Source organism: Dermacentor variabilis, chromosome 8 (assembly GCF_050947875.1).
Source record: "Dermacentor variabilis isolate Ectoservices chromosome 8, ASM5094787v1, whole genome shotgun sequence".
NCBI classification, from domain to species: domain Eukaryota; kingdom Metazoa; phylum Arthropoda; class Arachnida; order Ixodida; family Ixodidae; genus Dermacentor; species Dermacentor variabilis.
In genome coordinates, this window is record NC_134575.1 from 55,182,878 (window position 1) to 55,207,033 (window position 24,156).

Sequence of the window (24,156 nt, forward strand, 5' to 3'; positions counted from 1 at the left end):
AGAATTTACCCCAGGCCAGTAAACGAGTTGCCCAGTTATTGCATTACTCTTCGCAATACCGAGGTGCCCTGCATGAATTCGCTGTAATGTCTCGGCCCACATGCTTGTCGGAACTACCACCCTACTGCCCTTCGTGAGTACGCCATTCACAACTGACAGTTCCGGTGCGATTGGCTTAAGGCATCCTTCTATGAGCGCTGTTATCGAAGTGCGTTCTATCACACTGTGCAGATCAGGATGCGCCGATGTCTCGCGAACAAGGCGCATCATTGTTCTTTCATTCACAGTTGCCGAGAGCACCTTGATAGCGTGTACTTCAACATCATCCGTGTCCACAGCGGCGACGCCCTAGGGAATCGCAGACCTTGACAGCATGTCGGTGAGCTCCTCATGGTCCGTCGAATGCAAAAGGGGAGATATGCCCAGCTTTACTGAGAAACGGATATTTAGACGGAAAGCATCAAAAGAGGGGATGTGCAATCCTTCAGTCAGCAATCCGTATCAGCTGCAGTTTTGAGCCGGCACTGCACAGGCTGCCCATCCCGCATACTATACACTACGCAGACACTGGTGGTGTGTGTGCAAGTGTTTCAGAAGCTAAAGAAGGTATATCCCTTTAGCGGACGAGGAATATATTATGCGCATCGCATGGCACTTGTTCTTGAGAACATACTTGTGAGAGTCTCCTGTTTCAGAAACGGTGTAGCTGCTCGGGCTGCTTGGTGACATATTCTTTCGTAATTTGTTTATCGCGCTCTGTCCCGGTCACCTTCTTGCCTTCCTTGTGGATTGTGCGCAAAATAAAGCTTTGAATTTCGGAAAGGCTGTTGCACTGTATCAATTTAGAAACACAGAAACTGTACAGTAATCGACAGCGGCTACGTAGTGGCTTTGGCGTGGTGCTGCTAAGCCCGAGGGTGTGGGCACAAATACTGTCCGCGGCGGCCGCAGTTCGACGGGGGCGAACTGCAAATACGCTTGTGTACTAGGTATTACGTACACCTTAAATAATACCGCATGGTGAAAGTTTATACACCCCTAAGGTGTGCTTCATATTCATACCATGGTTTCTGCACATAAAACTGAAGAATGTTCTGTATGTATAGAGGATTTGGGACGCGTTCTTGTGGACACAGATTGATTAAAGATCGGCTTGTGCCACCTTAACGTACAAAAACCATTGGTTAACAAAAACAGCACAACCCATGTCAGGATCACTGTCCACGTAAATACGGTTAGAACCACATAATGTACCGACATTTAGCATAGTCACTGCAGAGACGCATCGTGTATGACGCGTGTAGGCCGCTGAACTCCTCTCACACTTCCCTCTGTACACAAAGCGCGATCTTGCGGTGCCACCGTGACACGTCTTAACACAGCTTAACATGTCTGTAAATATGTATTCGGAAATGATTGTCTAAATATATGTGAAGCAGGCTGATTCTGTTTTGTACCGGATAAATGTTAATGACTTTTTTATTGAAAAACGGCACACACCCAGTGCCGCATAATCATTAACCCATTTCGACATGAAACAAGTTCGTTGATGAGCATTACATTACCAGTGTCATATGTCTTGCGACCGAATTTAGTGCGACCGTTGGTTTCGAACCCGGTTCCTTTAGCGCAATAACTCAGAGCTCTACTCATTAGACCTTAGCGCGAAACATTGGCAAGAACACCGTTAGAATCATAGTCAAGCAGATATGTAGATCGATAGACAACAGAAAGTGTGTGAGATAACATAAAAAATTATCATCGAAATAAAAGGGGTATTGCATGCACGACATGACTCAGTGTCATGTCAGCCAGTTAACAATCATTTATCATTAAGTACGTATTTATTACTATAGGAAATATGTCCAATATGCAGATCCATTTTGCATGAATATGGCTTAAGTTTAGAATAAAAACCTTGCTTTGCACTACCGTGGCCAAATCTGTATTCTAACAATGCGGCAACATATATCAGATAATGTTAGCCCTGTTTACCATTCAGGTAGGATGAGCCTTTCATAACAATTTTTGTCTACGTAGCAACGACAACGGACGGTCAAGGAGAAGTTGACGAAACCGCAAGACCTCCCTTCAAAATGCCTGAGACTTTTGTGAAGTCTGACCTTAGTACAAGATCAAGAAGTGTAAGAAAAATTCTGGCATTTCTTGCTGCTGATTGTTGTTGACTGTGAAGTATAAGTTGCTTGTCCGTTGTTGTCACACCTACGCGCTGAAGAAAATCAATGATCACGCTTCCAGACAGCGCCAAATAGAAAAATAGAAGCTTTCTTTCAGCATGTCACATACTCCGCTGCATCACCGGTAGCAGTAATGTAAAGCAAAAATAATCTAGGCATTTTCCTTTCATTTATCTGAGCAGCTTCTTGGAGGAAAAGCCGCAGATGCCGAGATCTGACTAAGCATAGCCCGTTGTAAGCTAAATTTAAAAAAAATCAGGCCAGGTCAGGCCGCCAGACCCCGCCATTATTTCTAAGGTATTCCTCGCGTAGTGTCCCAGAACCAGAAACATGGCGAAAAATAATTCTGTGCTCATTTTGTGGAAAATGCCAGACGCATACGTTAATATTATGTCGCACCTCTTTGATATCCCGAATTCATGAGTACAACCACGTTCACCAAATGAATTGCAAAGTCCTGTTATGGACCTCACTAGAAATCGTCCTGTGCAACTGTCGTCGCTTGTCCAGAGCAGCCCACGGTCATTTATATATATATATATATATATATATATATATATATATATATATATATATATATATATATATATATATATATATATATATATATATATATACGCTCAGGTTCTCTACAAATAACCCAGAAAATTTCCTATCGACAAAGGGGTCAGGTAAAGAAGCACAACCTCTTCAATGATATTACTGCACGCTTTAAAGTAGTATTCAAGCTTGCAGAGTCGGAACGCCTTCGAGCGACGATAACGACGAATGTCTCAACAAGCTTATAAATAAATGATGGGGTTTTATGTGCCTAAACCACTTTTTGATTGTCAGGCACGCCGCAGTGGGGGACTCCGGAAATTTCGACCATTTGGAGTTCTTCAACAGGCACCTAAGTCTAAGTACACGGGTGTTTTAAAATTTTCCCTACATCAAAATGCGGCCGCCGTGGCCGGGATTCGATTCCGCGACCTCGTCTTTAGCGGCTTAACACCATAGTCGCTAAAATGTCTCAACCACCTCTATACACTCTATAGAGTGTATGCAGGAGTACGTATGTATAAATCACTTACTCAAAGGGGTCCCTCATCATGAGAAGGAAGCTTAGTCAAGGATATAAACGGGTTGGGTGTATATACGTGAGTTGGCGGTAAAGAAATAAGTACATATGTTGAGATAAGGGGCAGAAACATGGAGATTAATAAAGAAGCTGGAAAACGCGTTGAGGACCATGCAAAGAGCGATGGAACGAGTAATGTTAGGGGTAACGTTAAGAGATGGGAAGAGAACGGTGTGGTCAGAGACGGAAGCGAAACAGCCGATATTCTAGTTTACATTAAGAAACAATGGAGGTCGGCAGGCCATGTGATGCATAGAGCAGATAACCAGTGGACCATTAGAGCTAGGGAATTGGTGCCAAGGGAAGAGAAGCGCAGTCGAAGACGGCATAAAATCAGATGAGGTGAGGAAACCACGAAATTTGCAGACCCAAGTTAGAATCAGATAGTACAAGACAGTGGCGATTGGAGGTCGCAGAGAGATGCTTTCGTCATCCAGTGTGTATAAGAATAATTGGATAGTCTATATATTTGTACATATAGCCCACATTTGTTACACAAACACTTTCTTTCACTTGGAAAATTTTAATGCTAACAAAACGGGCGTCAAAGGATTGAAGGCAGCAGACGGCGAAGTTGAGCTCGGGTATAATGGTGTACCGTGTTTCTCCAGCCAAAGTGGCGTCGAAGAATCACAAAATAATTAATCATTCGCTAAACCACCATCGATGGCTTTAAATATCCGCTGTGCACAGCAATGACTGCAAATTACAGTACTTACTTCATGCAGCTGCTGCGCCTCGTAACTTTAAGTAGTGAATGCAATAAACTACAATTTCCTGTTTTTGAGATGTAAATGTGCGTTTGAGGCTGTTATCACTACGAAGTTTGTGATGTAGTGTTTGGGCCTTACTATACGCTCTCTGATAAGAAAACCGCTAATTTATTTTTGTGTTATGCTGACGTAAATACGACTGTGGACTTTGTGTCGCAACTGACGCTTATAGAGTTGCATCCGTCTTGTGCTGTACGCTTTGTGATTTCAAAGCAGCTCGTTTTTGCACACGATCATTCTTTCTCTACAACGTCCCCCCTGAGATAATGCCTTTGAGGTGCAGCAGGCACATTAAGAAATAAAAAAAAAACAGTCGGGCCAGTCGTTAATATTATATTGCGCATTTCGGTCTACAGTATGTGCGGCTGCCGCCTACAGATATGGGAAGTACTGGCATGTCATCAATGAAGCTTACGTCAATCCCTCAACTCCCAGTCGGAGAGCTTCAAACGCGACTCTGCAGCAGTGGACTCCGTGAAGGTGCTTCCGCTTGTTATCACAGAGTTCACTGGTGATGGTTGGCATGTATAGCTCCAACAGCTCGGTACACTTAGCACCATCACGGAGTGACCGTATGAAGAATCTTGCTACTATAGGAATTGCTTTCACAGTGCAGCTCTTAATAGTTCCTTGCCGCGGAGAGCGGCGGCGTTGTTGGCGTAACCTAACGAACGAGCGCCTCGAAGAATGAAAAAAAGAATTACCGACGATTACGTTACTTCCTAATGCGAAATTTGAGCGCAGCAAATAAGCTGTTTCACCTTTTCGATAGATTGAGGCAAAGAAATCGAGCAACACATGTATGCGCTATCACAGAATTTTTTTTTTATATTTCCCGTACTCCTGGATCATCTCGACGGCGGCGACGGTAAGCTTCTGCTTCGGCGGCACGCACCTCTGGATTCTGACGCCGACGGCGCTGGGCCTCTGCTCTGGCAGCTCGTTTAGCAGCAGCAGCAGCAGCAGCAAACGGAGGACTTCCATCGGTCGTCTCGCTCATGGCTCAGAAAGAACTGGCAGATAATTTCGCAGTGGCGAACGGCAGCGGCAATTTCGGCTCGGGCGGTGCACATATACAGATCCGCCGCCACCGATCTGGCTCTCTGATTGCCACCGCACAGGGCGAACGGCAGCGGCAATTTCGGCTCGGGCGGTGCACATATACAGATCCGCCGCCACCGATCTGGCTCTCTGATTGCCACCGCACAGGGGTTGCATTGGAGGAGGAGCGAAGAAAGGAATTAAGTTCGAGCCGGCGCTTTGACAACCGGAGACTCGCAGGAAGAGGGGGGAGGGGGCGGCGTGTACACCCAGCGGCAAACGATGGGGGCAGAAGCGCGCGCAGCAAGCGGACAACACGATAAAGGGAGGAGGGAAGAGATAGCAGCGACTGACTGATGCCGCTGACGCCTATACAGGGGGGGGGACCCTTTCCTCCTCTTTCTGCATGGCGGCGACGGTGTTCTATGCAGTCACGTTATCTTGACTCTCTAGCGGCGTCAGCGGCATCCAGCGGTATCAGTCGGTCGCTGCTAGCGCTGGGGGGATGAAAGGGGGGCGGAGCTGGTTACGAGGCCGACGACGACGCGAAACCCAGGAACGGACGCCAAAGAGCTGCGCTCTAAAAAACGCCAAGCGCAGCGGTAGATGAAAGAAAGGTAATAGCAAATAGAGGAGGAGGAAAGCGCAGGAAAAGTTTGCAGCAAAACCATGAGTGGGAAAACGGAGGTGCGGCGGAGAGGAGGTGGCCTGCACATGCGCTGAGTTGCCAGCGGCCACACAATCCGCAGTCGCGTGGGCGATTTCGTCTGCGGTTGCGAGGAGGGGGGGGGGTTGAGCTATCCGCTCCCACCTATGCTTGTCTGCGGCCTCTGCTGCTGAGGGCAGTCCGCTGTGCCAGCGTGTGCAACGAGTGTCGCTCCTCCTGCAAGGGGTGAGAACGAGCGGCTACGAGTAAGGCTCGACGTGACGCTTCCTTGGGTGTTGTCGCCGCTGGCACTGGTAGCACTACTTGCCCGCGACGAAGGACCGATCTCGTCGTTGGTGAAACAAAAGCGCTAGAAGAAAAGCGCAGTACCGCGCAAACGGGCTGTGCGCCGCCGATGGCTACGATATGGCGCCCGAATAGCGCGCGTCGTCTGTAGGAAACAAAGCGCTGCATGAGCGGACGTCTCCTTGACGGCCGCTGCTGAGAATCGCACCCACGTGTCACCCACGTGGTGCCTCTCGCGATCTGCCAGTTAGCGGGACGGACGCGCCCCAGTCCGCTCCGGTTGGAACGTGCTGCACGAGACAGATTGTTCGCGCCAGGCAATATATCGCGAAAACACGTATCGTGCTGCGCTCAACTTTCGCATTAGAGAGCGCCGTAATCGTCGTTGAATTTTTTGTGCCTGCTAAAGCTATTGTACGGTATAATTATCATTCATTCTTTTGCACACTCTGGTACCACCTGTCGAACGTTTCAGCCGTTGGCCAAACTTGGCCTTTCTTTGGCCTCAGGGATGGGGCACCCCCACGGATGATGCAGTAAAACAACGCATCAGCGGTTCGGGACGCACAATTTCTTAATTCTAGAGGATAGCTCGTTTTAGTTGTCTTTCCTTTAGAGGAGTTTACAGTGCGTGTGAAATATATAACATATCGGCTGGAAAGAGTGGAATGCTTCATAAAGCGGGCCATATCGTTGTAGGGGCCTTTATTGCGCCGTCTGGCCTGTTACTTTCTTGTATTGCTGGGCTTTCTGCTGCTGTCACTATAATTTGGTACATGTACCGACTTTATAATCGCTTTATTTTGCTGTTTTACGCGCACGACAAAAACCCGCGTTACCGAAATTGTGTAGAATTTCTTATTACTCTAAACCATGTAATACACCGCAGCGCCTGTGCATCGTACATGTTCTTCTTTTAGTCCGCGTTTTTCTACCGGCGTGTTTTCTTCAAGCATGTAATACACAACATAACATAAAATGTTTCGTATAGAAGGAATTGAAGCATCGAAGTGCTGCAAGCCTGCCAAGCCCTATTATAATGTCATTAAGCGTTCATTGCCTTGGTTTTCACTACCATCGCTCCAGAAGTCGGTACCTCTGCCTCTTTATGTGCCCTTTGGGAATAATTCAGGACTTTGGAGCAAGGATGTGTCGTCCAGAAGTGGCCCTACTTCTAGGAAAATCGTTTACAAAATGGAATATAAATTTCAAGTACATCCAACCGCATTTATGCACTGAGGGAAGCTCTGTGGAACACTTAAAGAAACTACGGTATCAACTATTTATAGGAACTCAATTCTTACATTTAATTCATAAAGTTTTCTGCCCTTGTGAAGTATTGCACTATTTGCCCCACAAGGGTAGGCGAATTCTCTAAAACCCGCCGTGGTTGCTCAGTGGCTATGGTGTTGGGCTGCTGAGCACGAGGTCGCGGGATCGAATCCCGGCCATGGCCGCTGCATTTCGATGGAGGCGAAAACACCCGTGTACTTACATTTAGGTACACGTTAAAGATCCCCAGGTGGTCGAAATTTCCGGAGTCCTCCACTACGGCGTGCCTCATAATCAGAAAGTGGTTTTTAATTCTCTAAAATATTATAAATTTAATTAAAAATTGTGCCGAGAATCCCACGCAGCTGTTCTTCTCCTGCAGTTCGTAAGAAGACCAGAGATACTTGAAATCGTGATGGCAGCGTTTGACTCTTGGACTGACAGCGAATGCGTCTGCATTAAGTCAAAGTTCCTTGAGACTACTGAAAACGGGTCAAGGCGCTCGTTTGGCTGTTACAAGTATGCAATAGTGCTGTAAGTATATGATAATGTGCCTTGTTCGTGACAAATTACGTATTGATCTTTAATATCGCTTCAATGAATAAATCGTTTCATTTAGTTAAATAATAATTTGTACAAGGCGCAGGAACATCAAAGAGGGACCATCAAATCCTCGTTTAATGCTCCCCCTATGGTGAGGCGCAAGCTATCACGTCACTCATTGATCGGTGTCTACTTGGGGGGCGTGAGATTGGCGCACTTCGGCAGTTCAGTGTCATTTTTGTCTGTCAAATTAGCCGCAAATATCTACGCTCTGAAAATGAGCACCGTCCACGTTTTTGTTTTTTTCCTTTCGGGGAGTGGTTACGAGCTTCATGCTTTGACTGGGACCATTTGCTAGAGTCCTTTATTTACAAAGTAATTTTTTCCATTCCTACAATATGTTTCTGGTACACATAATTTATTTGGGAGTGCCTTAATGGTAAAGTTATTTTCCAGCAAATACACACATATGTGACCTTCCTTACCTTGATAAAATTTCGAATGGATTTCGTTACACTCCCGGTATTGTTAAAAATGGCCACCTAGGACCACTGAGGTGGCGCTGGCCCAGTGGTCTATACCTCGACCAGCCGCATAAATGCACCCAGGGATGGACGAGGCGACGCTAAGGCAGTAACACTGTGTTTCATTACATCGCTACATAACGGAGCGGTCACCTCGACAAGCTTGTTGCAGGTTGCAAGGAAAACGTACTAAACTTGTGCTGGAGGCTGGAAGTCCGTTGGCGGTTGCCTTTCTTAGCATCTCGCCACACCTTCAGCCGGTGCTGGATAGGTGACAGTCAGTACAATCGTAGCCAATCGTCCCGGGCCGTCGATAAAAAATGCTTCAAATGCGCATACAAAGCTTACGCGTTTCGCACGATGCAGGAAGAAACAACTGTCGCGCACGCACACTCTCACAGAGACACCACCAGCGTCTCATGCACCCACTGTGGCGAGGCGCGAAAACGCACGCAAAGGCGAAAGGCGAAACTACACGCACATGTACGCTTGACGGTGCGCGGAAACCGGCGCCGGCAAACGTGCGTGGGAACTGCACCACCAGCGCGCGTGCGCATTCGAAGATGGTGTGGGACAGATCGTACACGTTTAACCACTTCGCGAGCGCGGATATCGGCTACAGACCAACGTAGAACTCTGGATGCCTCGTGTTTCCACGCACCTGATTACACAGCCTGGTACAATCAACACTGAGCGAGGTGGATTTAGGTTGTGCGAAAATGTGACTTTAATGCATAGGCATTCTTTGGTGAGTGCCCCAGCAAAATCTGTCACGCGAAATGTGTATTGCTGTGTATACGCACAAAACGCGTCAATTGCGAAGTTAAAAGATTTAATCGTTGGAATAGTGTAAACGTAGAGGATTCGTGCCGTTAATAGCCATAAGGAACAGCTCAAACAAAAATTGATTTACCGCAGAGAGAACCGTTCTCATCAGGCTTCCTTGAAAGCTTGCTTACTTTTGCACCGGCCGTGGTGGCTTAGCGGCAATGCTGTTTCGCTGCTAAGGACCAGCTCACGGGATGAAATAGCGGCCGCATTCCGATGGGGCAAAAAGCAAGAATGTTGGCGCCCCGTGCATTGGGGTCACATTACAGATCGCTGCTGGTCAAAATTATTCGGGAGTTTCCCACTAGGCCGTGCCTTATAAATCGTTGTATTGGCCGCAGAACCCCACAATTATTTTAAAGCTTACTTTTGCGCATTGCGGATTCGTGTGCAGAGAAGCGTGATGTGGGGTTGCGGGGTATAAAACTAAGAATAACCGATTGGTGAATGTAATAATAATAATAATAATAATAATAATAATAATAATAATAATAATAATAATAATAATAATAATAATAATAATGTTTATTGCCACAAAATATACAAAACAACTCAAGCAGGCCGGTCTAAGCTTGAGTTGGCTTGTAGGACCGTGCCAATGAATATGATAGACAAGGCAAAAAATAGACATAAATTGACGAGACATGAAGAAAAAACATTAAAAAAATAAAACGAATGGCAAAAAATTGAAAAGAACATGATAACATTTGGTTATCTAGATATAACAAAAGTCTAAGAGGTAAATATTGCAATGCAAAAAAAAAATGTTCAAGAGGTTAATTTTACTGTAGCTGCTTTAAGAAGTGTTTGAGCGTGCTCTTTGTTGTCGCGTTAAAATTTCTTCTGGTAATTTGTTAAATGCGCTAGGCACATAAGCACAGCGTCTGGCCGCGCCATACCTTGTGGCGGAATGGGGAACCACATAACGGGTATGTTTTCTAAGCTCTCTTGCGGCGGCACTTTTTTGTTTGAAAGCGGAATTCCTGAAATGTTTAACAAATGTGTCTATAAGTAATGAATGGAAGTTCGGTAGACCAAGTTCACGGACAATATTTGCAGATGTTACTATTGGGGAATTGTATGCAACATTTTTAAGGATGTTTTTTTATAATCCGGTCTACCCGGCATCTCCATCGGTCCGATCAAAAGCCAAAGACTGTAATGCCGTACCTCAACACACTGTGACCTAGTGCATGTGCTATAATCTTTGTTTACTGAGAAGGGTGCAATACTTTTGATATTAAACAACAGCCACGCTACTGACCTCAGTTTAGGACAAATAAGTGATAAGTGATGTTGCCGCGATAAATTAATATCGGAGTAGATTCCGAGATATTTCGCACAATCCACGTATGGAATAGGCGCACATTCACAATGAACACAGTCTGACTCATGCAAGTAGGGAGGCATGTTAATAAGAGTAGTCTTACGTGGGGAGCGAAAACAAACAAGTTTTGTTTTTTGGGCATTTAAAACAATTTCATTATAAGAGAACCAAAGCATTGCCTTGTACACGTCATTTTGCAACATTTCAGTGGGCCTTCTATAAAAAAAAAATAAAGGTGTTTCGCAAACAATACAGTGTCGTCAGAATACTGGAATACTGAACATTTCAAAATTTCCAAAGGGAAGTCGTTAACGAATATATTAAACAACAATGGCGACAAAATTGCGACAACAATGGCGACAAAGTTCCCTGAGGAACTTCTGCTTTTACCGACAGCTTAGAACTAAAAACGCCCTTATCATCCGTAGATACCACCTGAAATCTGTTGCTCTAGTAAATTTCGAGAACTTTGTAAAAAGGCCCACGAAATCCCCAAAAATGCCGTTTAATTAACAAGATTTGATGATTCAGGGTGTCAAACGCTTTCTCTACATCTAAAAATAGCGCACATGTGAAAAGATTCTGATCGAATGCCGGGAACAGTTCATCTGAAAATTCCTCAAGCAGTGCCACAGTACCACGCCCTGATATAAAGCCAAACTGTCGAATGGTGAGGATAGAAAATTTCCTGAGAAAAGAAGACATAGTGTGGAAAATAAATTTTTCTAAGACGTTAGCAATAATCGGCAATATACAAATTGGCCGATAGTTTTCAATACTATCTTTCTGCTGACTTGTGTAGGGGTACAACAAGTGCAGTTTTTTAACATTCTGGAATTCTGTCGCCTTCCAAAAAACCATTCAGTATATGCAGGATAATATCTGACAGCGCATTGAAATTCCTTCTGATGGTGTGTAAATAAATTCTATCACATCTAGTGGCCTTGTTAGGACGGAAACTGAAAATAATTTCTTCCAGATCACCTCTTACAATAATAATAATAATAATAATAATAATAATAATAATAATAATAATAATAATAATAATAATAATAATAATAATAATAATAATAATAATAATAATAATAATAATAATAATAATAATAATAAATTAATGGTGGCGTTGAGAAAGACTGGTGCCGTCGCTGTACGGTAAATAAAATAAAGAAAAAACAGCAGTCGTGAAACTGGTTATGACGGCGTCCGGTTCAGTTGATACGATCGCTTTGATGTGGTCGTGAGCTCGGATTTACGGAGACAAGGAATGCACGCTTCGACAGCCTGAGAAGGGATAATCGACTGGCCTTACACAAAAGTAAAAGCAATTTTGTTGAGTGGCAGTGGTTGCGCCCCAGTCGGGCAGCCGCTATTCGGTTCCCAGTAACAGGAGGCGGCAATAGACCCCACGGCGAGGCAAACTGGCTTTCTGGAGGAAAGGACAGTGACTCCCACGGCAGGGACCCCAAAGTGACGAACGGTCGCTACAATGGCTCCCCCCTTGATTGTCGGGGGCTTAGGTGTGAATGGCGGTAGAAATGAAGAGCTAATGTTCAAGATAGGCTGGTTTCGTGCGGTCGCACAACGCTGTCTCTCCTTTGCTTTGAACGGCAATCTTCTAGGCTTTCTCTGAACGCCAAAAAATACTAAAGAGCTTTTATAGGAAGGAGTCAAAGGAGCCTTCATAGAGTCCTGCCGCAGAAAGACATGCGTGGCTGAGTCCGTTGTCGGGAAACTAAACGCAGGTGGTCCGTGAGCGATACGTGGGGGTGTAGGTCGAAGCTGGTCGAGCCAGGAATTTAGCCTCTCTCTCTAAAAGCGTAATCACTGGCCCGCGTCGGCAAGCGAACGCTTCGCTTCGCGTTAGTCCGAGAAAAAGAGCATGCAACTGGAAACAAGCTCTGACGCGCGCCGAAGCTCGCTCCGCGGCTGCGGCGCACTGTTGCTCGACTATTTTGTCTTCGTCTGTCCGAGACCGGCGTAAAATAGCCTACTGTAAACTAAGCTGGAAACAATGAGTTAGTAATCTGTATGCTCTTTTAGCTATAAAAAAAGTTTGAATATTAGATGTATGCCAGCCGTAACAGTTCATTTTTATCTTTGAAGTAACAATAGTACACAACATATCGACATCAGTGATCGCGCTCGTGTGTCCTCTGTCTACAAGATCGCTTTGCAAACACCTGCATGACGATGCCATATCATATCAAAAACTGCTGTACCATTTCATTTTTTGGTAGCTCATTGCACAGCCAACTGTATGAGAATTAGGTGTGCAAAGTATCATTCAGAAAATCTGTGTTAGAAATATTGCCACGCATTAATGACGGTGACAAATGATGCAGACTCAATCGCACCGATAGCGACGAGCCATGTCGGCTATCGTCGGAAATATCATGTGCGTATTCCTCACCTGGCGTTGCGAGCGCAAGGTGAGCCGGCGCGATCTTACGCGCGGGGGCAAGCCTGCGCGTAGTTTGGCCTTAACAACTTGTGCAAGTCTCCGGCTTTCCGACGTCTTTTAAACGTCGGGACATTCGCCGTACTTTTGACCGCGTGACTCAAATTGTTTCTCACAGAGCAGGGATTTCCCAGCGATTTCAATTAGACCACAAATTTACATCTACGGTGGCGAAACTGTATGCGATACGGTGGGCTGCCTGTCTTACGAGAGCTCAGATATCTCATAATTGAAAAGCTGTTCTGCTATGTCATATCATCAATGCCGCCGCTAAAGTTAATCTGTTAAAGAAACGACTCTATGGCCTGTCGTGCTGTAAATCACCTAACTTTATCTCCGTGCCCAGAGAAATCACTAGGTTATAACTTTTCGAAGGGTGCCTTACCGTGGTCATTGAAATGGCAATGCGCGCGCAGACAGTTAGGTAAGATCGGCATCATATCGCGCGGATGAAATGCGTATTTTCTACTCGCGACTTGGTACAAGCTTACCGATCACGAGACCTCTGCGGCACTTTAAAAAATGATATTATTGAATTTTACGTGTCAAATCCACAATCTCATTATGAAGCACATGGTAGTGGGTTACTCCGGAATAATTTAGACCGCCTGGGGTTCTTTAACATGCACCTAAATCTAGGTACGTGGGTGTTATCGCATTGCGCGCCCATCGAAATGCGGCCGCTGTGGCCGGGAGTCGATCCCGCGCTGTCGTGCTCAGCTGCTGAACACCATAGCCCCAAACAACCACTGCGGGTGGATTTTACAAAAATATACAGTGCTCAAACGTGAAAACCTCCACAGACGCCTATACGTGATCGACCCAGAATGTAAATTCCGTTTGCCCTCGATGGTGACGTGGAGCAAAGCGTCATTCCTCCGCAGGAATCTGCAGGGCGTTACTTAATCACGCCACTATGCACACTTCATCGGCGCGTCGGAGTGCTCTGATTGTGAGACGCATGACAACTGTCAGGTACTTGAAACGTTGGAACACATCTTGCGAGGTTACCGCGCGGATATGCTGGAGCGACGAACGTAGGACACTTCTCTAGCGAGCGTTGGCAGGCAACCACTGTCGGAGGATGCTATTCTCGGCAAATAGCCTGATACTACACCTGCGAGATGGATATCCAAAGTGCTGAATTTTCTGAATGACACAAAATTAGACGGGCAGCTCTCTTATCAGGCCGCCATTTATTGTACATATATACTTACCACTCTTTTTTGCCTGATAATCCTTCATCTCAATATGCTTAGTCGGCTTCTCTGTTCCCCAGTACAAAGTAGCAAAACAGTGCGCATGAGCTAAGTTTGACCTCTCTTTCGTATCAATAAAATTTATCTATATTAACAAAGTGATTGATTTATGCAATTGGAACACGAGCCCATCTTATTCAATGCGCACGCGTGTGATAAGTTTCTGGAGATAAGGATACACTGAAACGCTGAAATCTTTTCATTTATTTGCGATAACAATCATAATACCACATCAGGAGGGTTATCACTTTTGATGCGGACGTCACGATGGTGTTCAGTTATCAGCCGTGGAAGTGCAGCTCGGGCGTGAATCTTCAGAAGGTCCCGAAAAACGCGTGACGTGCTGTCCAGCCATCGGTGAAAAAACGCCTGCGTCCATTCCGCCCTGTGAACGTGGTTATGCAGTAGCTGGTCCGGACTTTTGACAAGTAACACCACCAGGACTGATGGTAAATGAAGTTGCACAAGTACCTCCACCGTGCGAGCACGTGCACACATGCGAGCACGCATGTGTGCGTGCGTGCTCGAGTGCTGCGTGCTGCTCGTGCGTGCTCGTGTGCGTGCTCGTATGCTGCACTTCTGCACACGTGCGAGCACGCACGTGTGCAGAAGTGCAGCATACATACTCATTCTTTTAGGCCGTCCGCCAAGCGCAAGGGCCTTATTATACCTAATTGATGCTTAAGTAAGTTGCGTGAGAAAGTGCCTAAGGTACCAGTTGAACACAGGCCACATACATTATAGCTCTGGATTGCTACTCTAATAAAAAAGAAACATAAAGCTGTTGCGCGGAAATTGAAAGAGAAAGACATTTCCCAGCTGCTGTTTGAGGTCTGGATAAGTGGCCACGTCCGCTAGGTCGCGGTGCCGTTAGCACAGCATACATATTCTTTTTTGTAGGCACTGCACCTAGCGCAAGTGCGTTGTTGAATTAATTGAATTTCCCAAATAGACGGTTAGAAAGTTCGTAACGAGCGACTGACCCACAGAGTGCAGACATGATAGCATGGGATTGTAATTCAAATATAGGAGAAAAAAAATTGTGTTACGCGGAAACTCAAACACAATACCATTTTCTAGCTGCCGGTTTATGGGAGACCCCGCCACGAAGTATCCTGAAGAGCTTTAGAGCTTCACTATACAACGACGAAGCCAAGTGGACGCATCGTCATGCTGCTGCCAGTAGGATATGCAGCGGAGCAACGGAAGAATTCTCATTTCTAAATTGATGGGAAAGCACCAAATGGCCCATTGAGCGAAAAAGCCGGCCACTGTAGCAGCATAACGGCTTCTAAGTTCTCATTGGCTTGGACGCCACGCCACATGCGCGCATTTCACGCGACAAAACAGCCGACAGAGAACACCTGCTGCCGCGCTGGCGCGCAAGGTGTTGCGTGTGGTGAGAGGTAGTCCATGTGACGCGACGTCACCCTACCGCTCGGAAGCCTTTATCTGCGCGTTCGGTGACGGCTCAAGCTCTCAACTGCGTTCCAACTTCACCTCGATAATTCCTTTAAAGGAATTAATTGATTAAAAGGTCACAATCTCGCCCGCAAGGCAAAGCATCGATTGCGATAGCAAAACAGTGCACAACTATACCAAGTGAGAATAGTAGATTCATCGGCCGTGTAAATTTGGACACAATAGCTTACCAAGTGAATTAAGCATGGTGCAAGCGCGCGCGAGCAAACATGAACACATCACGCTCAACGAGCGCGAACTCTCGCTTTCACAGCGCTCTTGTGGGCAAGCGCGGCAGCATCAGCGAGCGAGGTGACCTTGGTGGGGTCTATCTCTTCAACGCAAGAGCGACGAGAACTTAACGCGCGCAAAGGTATGAGCCCTCTGCGCATCACTTTCAATATAGGGAGCGCGCGGCAGCGGTTGCCTTCATATATGGCGCGCGAGATTGAGCCGCGATCAACGGTGGCCCTTCCGTCCTGTCGCGAAATGCGTAGTTGCTGCCAGCGCATAACCCCACTCCATCCCCTCATCCACCCACGGCCTTTCGCGCGACGGAAGACCGTGCATTTGCTCTCCGCCGTTTTCGTGCGCGCGCCCCAGATGGAGCCGCGATCGTTGGATTCCCTCGATCGCTTTCACTCGAACATACGGCATCAATGCGTCGCGACCATGTTATCGCCCTTGGACTTCATACGGTCCATCAAGGCGACGGCGACGGAACAAATGCGCAATAAAAACACAATGTATTTGACAGAAAAAACACTGACTGACCATCGAACCTAAGACCCCACGCTCAGAAGCCGAGCGTCTTACCTATAGGGCTGAACCAGTGCCTCCTCGTTAGCAGGCTTTTGCCCCGCCCCGCTCCTGCGCGTTTTTGTAGAACGCTGTCTCAGGAGCTTTAGCGCAACGTTAAACCTTACGATCACTTTGAGTTCTTCGGCCCATCGAATGAAATCACCCAAATATTTCAAATTGCGAACTTATCCAACCACTGCGGCAATGCATGAATGCCGGCAGGATAAAGTGATTGGTCCTTGCGTGGCAGCTATGAACGGTTAGCTGAATTTACCTTACTATCACTGCTGAAGGATTAACATGCCTACAAATTTTCTTAATAGCCCAAAAAAAGACAGTGACCTAGAACAACATCGTAACTGTGTGGTGTATGCTGCAGTACCTCTCTACTGAGTTTGCACAAAATTTGGTATCTATAGTGGACTGTATGCAGCACGCATTATTTCGAAGAAAGGAACGCCCGTGGTAATGAAATCAGGAGCGCTATAACGTAAAACTATCCCAAACCTTTCTATTCCAATTCTGCAATCAGCCCTCCGCGAATGGTCAAAAACTTTTTTGCACCACCCCCACTTCGCCCGTCTGTCACGCGACGTCACGAAAACCGCGATAGCTCCCCATCTGATATGACGTGCACACTGTACACACTGATTATTCACAACTAGACCGAACAAAAGAAAAATTTTTATTTCTGATTCGACGCCTTTTTCCATTAGCCCTCGGTTATTGGGCAAAACATTTCGGGCTGCACCCACCTCACCTGCCTGGCATACGACGTCACAAAAATGCGAAAACTCACCGCGTCAAAGTGAAGCGTACGCGCTAAAGATACAATAATCTGCCGAACAAAAGAAAAGTTTCTTATGAATAGCCGCAGGCTACTCCGTTTAGAAAGGAATAAAAAATGGCTGCTGCCGATCGCTCATGCACTGGCTACTCGTACCTTCCGGAGAGTATGGGTTTATTTGCGTACAATAAATGTTTTTGTGGGGCAGTGTAGCGTTTTCGACCACTTTCGGCACGTTTACGACCTTGCTCGGTCAACTTTTCTTTGCTGAGGATCTGTCTTAGCGTCATTCTTAAGCTTCCGTTGAATGCCGCTGCGATTTTTCACCAGCCACCGCAAGCTAAATAACGAAAAGCGGACCAATCGCAGACGCCGGCAGCACCTTCTTCTTCCAGTTATCGATTTTCAGTGTACTGGCTCGGCCCCATCGAATCCCTCTCCCCTAGAGCGTGCTCCTCGCCTCTATTCAGCCAATTAGATAAGACAAGCCGGTCAGTGTAAGCAATGCTATTCGTTTTTAAAGCTAACAAAAGTGACCTCCTATAAACGAGGAGAGCGTTTAATTGGTCTGTTCAGACAACCCTGAGGGTCACCGCCCGATGCTTGCGTCGGCGGTTACGCAAATATGATGTCAGGAGATTGGAGTAAAACATACTGGAATAGTTTTAGGTTATAGGGACCCAGTATGTTTCCCATCGCTAAACTAGGAACCAGTTGGAAATCCTTACCGCCACACTCATCTTATACGCTCGTTCCAGTGGGCAGGCCATCAAGATAAATGGTGCCGACCCAAGTCGCAGGTGATGGACCACCAAATAAATTGTTGCCTACACTGTGGAAATTAACCTTCCAGCTCAATGAAAATGTGCAGCCTCCCGTCCCTGTGGAAGGCGGACAGTTGTCTTTGCAAACATCGTGCGTTGCTTCGCGGAGCATAAGCTGTGCGGAGTTAGCGTAGACTGTCCCTTATGGGAGTTGAGTCTTTTTCCCAAGCTGGCGCTTTTGGCATTAGGCGCTCCATTTGTTGGATCTTCTCTAGAACCAAATCTGACGGTGCAGAGCTGTCTGGTCGGGCATAGTCTTTCGTCGACATCTCGCCTCTTTGAAACCGGTTGCAGCACTGAAATATTTCGCTCTGGCTTACCAGCTCATACCGATGCTGAGCTTGAAGACTGCCTCGAGTTTCAGCCTATTTATATTTTAGTTCGTGCGAAACTGCACTACAATGCGTTCATCAACAACTATGTATACAGACTGCTGCGTCATCATGTTGTCATGTCACTTACGGTGCGAAGCGACGTTAGGGTACCACGGCCTGATAGCCGGCAAATATCAATGCATTGAAAGCATGGTAGTAGGACTGCGCTAAGTAGCTATTTGAACCTGAGTGCTGCGAAAAGTACGGGTTTCACTTGAACTGCTCTATAATATAGGGTAAATTGCAGTAGGATATTCAGAAGGGCGTCTCATATACAAGCAAATAGAACCAATAATTTTTTAGTATTGGTCTCCATTGTCTAGGAAGCATGCGATAAAAATCTGAAGTGACGTAACTAGAAGAAAACGGGAGTTTTTATATTGCCTACATGTGAAGAATACATGTTGAGCAAACATTGTAAGGTTTGCAAAAGGCAACGTCCTACGTGAATGCGTTTTGACGCCTCGACTTATTGTAATCAACAGATTATAGTTGGCGAGTACAATTTCTGTTAAGCTGACTCATTATATTCTTTTCCTTGCAGTGGTGCCCCTCCTGCACTTGAACATACGTATGTATCGTTTTATTCGTGTACTGCGTTATAGCGTTGCATTTATATAAGGTATGTAGACGAGCTCCCCAGATACAGGGCACTATGTTGCCACAATAAGAAGGAGCAAACGATCATTACAGAAAATTTGAAGACTTCTTGCGGAACTGAATTTAGTTGCATAAGTTCCACGGCAATGAACATTCTCACTCTGTTTTAGTTTACGGCCTACACGTTGAAGCAGCCTGGGACTGTAATAAAGGGTATCAATGCAAAATTCACTAAGTTTAGTGCTAGTGCACAGTTTTTAGCCGAACGTTTATTGCGCTGAGATACGCATCCAACCACATTGGCGTTACAGACAGCTAGTGACATCGTATGAGAGTCAGCAAGATGCGAAAGCTCTGATTAACTTTCGAGAAATGGGAGACGCGCAGTTTCGCGATCACCTTATGTCATAATTGCGCATGAACGCTATGAACTGAAGCTCTGATCTGTCCGTCGAATCACCTTTCCCCGCTCTTTCATTGCTTCATTGTTCGGTCATCTGCAACAGCGCCGAAAACGCGGCTACACTCGCCCACGCATGCCGCCAGCGTAGCAAGCCTGTGCGGACGATAGTGGAAAATTTCTCGTTCGTTTCAAGTCTTACCTATGGATACCGTACATATATGAACCCAGCAGTCACTTGTAGAGCAGCCTTTATAGATGTCTTTTCGCAGCTACCCAGTATTGACGGCGAAGCAGTGACGTCGAGTAGATAGTTACCTGTCAGAATATTACACGTAGCGTAAGGCTCGTAGTTGTAGTGGCAGAGTGAATTGCAGTAAATGTAACCCGACCCTGCATGACAGACTTTGGATGGCGTGCTTAGACTGCGCAAACTCTTTGACAATTCATTACGCCAAGCAAAGTTGTCAGACCTGAGGTGTTAAAATGTAGCTACTTCTGCTCACCAGCCTCTGCGATTGGAACATGAACACACCTAGACATATTTTGCCACCTAGCCACAACATTCTGACGCAAAGGGAAATCGCACAATAAATGTGCGCAGTGCTCGTCCTAAAATGTACGAGAATTAAGGAATGCGTATTTTTAGATGCAATAATTCAAGACGGTGAAAAATTGCGCTGAGTGTTCATAAAAGGCGCCAAGAGTCTCAGTACGCTGGCTTGCACACAGAAAATGCTTCCGACTCTTATATTTCGTTTACCGAGGCATGCGCTCATCGCCTAATGGTTTGAGGATCGAGCTGTTGTGCTTGGACCCTACCTTCGGAAAACTTCATTTATGTTTATAATTAAACACAACGTGTTTCTTAGAGACTTTAGCACTTGCTTTTCTCTATCGGGTATGTTTCAACCATATTCTGTGGGCCGATCCCAAGGATTGTGCAGCCAGCCAGGCGATTAAAATTGCATTAAATTCAGGTTTTAGCCTTGATAGTGCTTCGCGCAAGTAATATTTAACCGCCTCAGCAGAGTTAGGAAAAAATGCCGAGGCGGGAAAATTACAACTTAAAAAGTCCAGCAAATATATTTTCCTATCGCTTCACACAAGAAGCTGACACTCAGATAAAACTAGTTTTTTTATTTCTGCAATTATACATAAAGCTTTGGGTACGTGGCATTGCTAATGCTGGTAAAACACCAGCTTGCTTCATGCTACAGCGGGGCCGACTGAAAATGTGTATTAGTCGTACCTTATGAAAAATGTAACGCAGGAAACTTCGCAGCTGCACGAAAGCTAAACTGATGATATGAAGTTCCATACTCAATATTTTGTGCCATAGAATTGGGATACCTGTCGAGCCTCCCGATATATCTAGCTTCAAAAATACACTCATGGCAGAACAGAAACATTGTTTTCAAGTTTCTACATCGTTAGTGAGCTACGATTAGAGTAACAACGCATCTGACAGACAATGAGTTGGGTTTGCGGTCCCTCGAATGACATAATTTCCCATTTCTCAAACTCGTACTGTCATGAAGCGCACGCAAGAGCATCCAGACGGGACAATTATCGTGGCTGGTAACATTGACGACACTTTGATCGGTGCTTGTTTACGATACCTTCGAAATAGTGTATAAGATTCTATCCTTTAAGCGAAAGTATACATGTTTTCGTGGAAAAGTGATGCGATAGACTAACTTGTAAATTTGCTTTTTTCTCGCTCCTTAATCGGTCACATAATTAATTGTATATGTCAATCTTCTTCTCTTTCAGGATTGGCACGAAGGCAATTATAATGGTGTACGTAAAGGAAGAGTATGATGTTTTCTTAGATAAAAGCTCCTCATTAAGGCATATTCGACGCAAGTATTACGCATAGTGCGCTTCTTAAAGAAGCTGTAGTTGTAACATGGTCCGAAGGTCATAAAGAAAGATGTGAAATGACTTTTAGCATTTATAGACATTATGAGTTCGTGCAAAGGTCGAGCCATATATAAGTCAATATTGTGGCGTGTTACTGCTGACGTTCTAAGAAATGAAAGAAACATTCGGGCAGAACCCATATCCCGAATAATGCCAACGTTATGTGATTAGCCTTGAAGCAGTGTATCGCGACGCACCATAATTCAAATTGCGAAACGTGTATCCAGCCGGGTTTCTCTTTCCGTTTTCCGGCTGCATAGGCTGCGTCGTGTAGTGGTGCCGTCCCGGCGTCCTCGCGTAGAGCAAGTTAAGTTCCGCCAAGCACCGGAAAACATTAAAGATTATTTTTTGTCGTTGATGAGCGGTGTATCGTCAGTGACCGATGTGAAGCTACGTCGAAGACGTTCATTGCTGAACGGCACGTAGCTAGGGCCGCCTACCTAGTGACCCAGGTGGGCTTCAGGCTGGCATAAGCACAGTTGGCGTCAGCACAGCTGCCCCACTCACCTTTCGGGGGCCAAGAAAGTTCTATTTTGGATGCAAAATGTTAATTAGGAAAATGGATTGACAGAGCCTGTAAGAACAATTATTATTGCGAAAGCATTGTATGGCTCACGAGGCGAAAAATCCGGTTTTATCGGCGTGACCGCACAATGTTGCAAGAAGGCCACGTACCCTCAATCTTTAGTGTGAGTGGAAGCCACTGCCTTTGTTGTTGATTATGGCGCAGTTAACTAAGGCACAATTATTTGAGGTTGACTTTATTTAGACAATCGAATCCACAATCTTTGGTAGGAGTCGAACCCATGGCCATTGGAGGGAGTCGTACACATGATATTTGGTGCTAATTAACACAATTGAACTAACCATGCTCATTTATGATAGAGTTAATTCATGCACTCAAACTCACAATCATTGTTGGGAGTCGAACCAAGAACATTTGTTGTTAACGAATGCGAAGTTAATTAAGGTAGAGTTAATTAGTGTAGCCAAATTAAGACACTCGAACCTACTACCTTTGGTGGGAGTCGAACTCACGGCCTTTGGCATTAATCAAAGCGAAGTTAAATTAAGGCGACTCAAAGAGCACAGGCATCGCGCGGTAGTCGTAATGCTTTCGCGTCTTCCACGTAAGATAACCACAGGTTAAATAAGTGCGCCTTGAATTTTAGAGGCTTCCATAGACTCCGAATAATGCCAAAGATAATTGAAGAGTGGTACATACACTGACGCAGACAATCGGTGACCCAATTTGATGCAAAATGTTGTTGAATTAAGCCCAGCCCTGTCTCGGATCGAAGAAGAAGACCGTCCTTCTATGATGGGACACACGCTCACGCGCAGTCTACGAGAATGGCTAAAATAAACGTATTTTCTGATATTTTAAGCGTTGCTTTTTGCCTGTGGACCATATGCTATCTTGAACATTTGGTGCAGAAACCCGGGAACTACTTCCGGAGACCACGGATGGTTAAGAGTGAACTGACCATCATTAGGCTGAGATCGATGCGGACGTAGAGGACATCCCTGAACGTCAGGACTATCAACGAGGCAAGGGATTTTTTGTCGGCGATGAAACAACCACCTTAGAGACGTAGGAGGACGAACAGCGATGAGCTGAACAAAATAACTGAGGTGCTAGAGTCACGCAGCTGATGAAGTGTTCGAGCAAGAATACCGCACCTTTGCGCAATACGAAGACGACATTGCCAGCATCATGAGTGAGCTGCTTAACAAGCGAGCAAGCGTTGTTAATTCGATGTCACCGACAACAAAGCATCGGACTTCGTCGGTGTCCAGTACCTCAGAAGCATATGGAGGAAAGCTACCTAAAGTTACTATCACCTCTTTTGCTGGTGATCTGTGTGGATGGAACGACTTTTGGGAACAATTCGGCCAGATTATTTACCGCTATGGAAACCTCATCGCGACGCACAAGTTGCACTACCTGAACTTCAACTATCTTAGAGATTACGCAGCCTCAGCTATTGTGGGCCTGCCAAACACAGAAGCTTCCTGCAATGACGACATCGACATACACAAAAAGCGCTTCCGTAAAAAAAAACAAGACACGAACAGAAGTATTTCTCCAGGCTTCGTATATTGCCTTAGGTCAGTCCAAGCGACCTGACAGCTCTTCACAGGCTGTAAGGCCAGGTCGTCGTCAACGTTAGAGGAGTGCGTAAACTAGGGGTGAGCTTGACGTCTTTTTCTTCCATATGGGGTGACCTATTCCGGCGGCTTTTGCCACACGATCTAATGGTACAGTACTACCGGTCTTGCCAAACGGGCGACAAGTGATAGCAGTAATGCAGCACCTATTGAGGAGCTGAACGCCTGTTAATGTTCCTGTCTAAAAGTGCGTTCCCGTACCATGGAGGAAGAGACACCTGTAATAAGAGTGCGCCGCTTAAGAAATGTCGGTATATTCGCTGCACTAAATCCACGTCTTCAGTTCTCGATAACAGCTCCAATACAGTACGTGAGAACTGTGTTTTGTAAATCGAGTCAACATTCTACGGAAGTATGTCCACTTAATCTCCCACTTTTGTAAAAGAAGCACATTTTATCTGGAGACATGATATGCTTCACATGCGCGACTAAATGTCGCAGGGCGTGCGATTGCAGACTGAAGGTTGCATGATTTATCGGCCGAGGGCATCGTGCGGTGACTGAGCTTTATCCGCA

General features: G+C 45.7%; 1 protein-coding gene across 2 annotated transcripts in view; it reads left to right on the forward strand.

The window, feature by feature from the left end:
- LOC142591029 (uncharacterized) overlaps positions 1 to 24,156 on the forward strand; it is an 83,117-nt gene that overhangs the window by 28,371 nt on the left and 30,590 nt on the right. For both annotated transcript variants that reach the window (XM_075703406.1, XM_075703405.1), the window contains exons 5-8: positions 2,041 to 2,144; positions 7,739 to 7,890; positions 19,087 to 19,113; positions 21,319 to 21,345. In XM_075703406.1, coding sequence (XP_075559521.1) covers positions 2,041 to 2,144; positions 7,739 to 7,890; positions 19,087 to 19,113; positions 21,319 to 21,345 — 310 coding nt within the window. The remainder of the gene's footprint in view (positions 1 to 2,040; positions 2,145 to 7,738; positions 7,891 to 19,086; positions 19,114 to 21,318; positions 21,346 to 24,156) is intronic.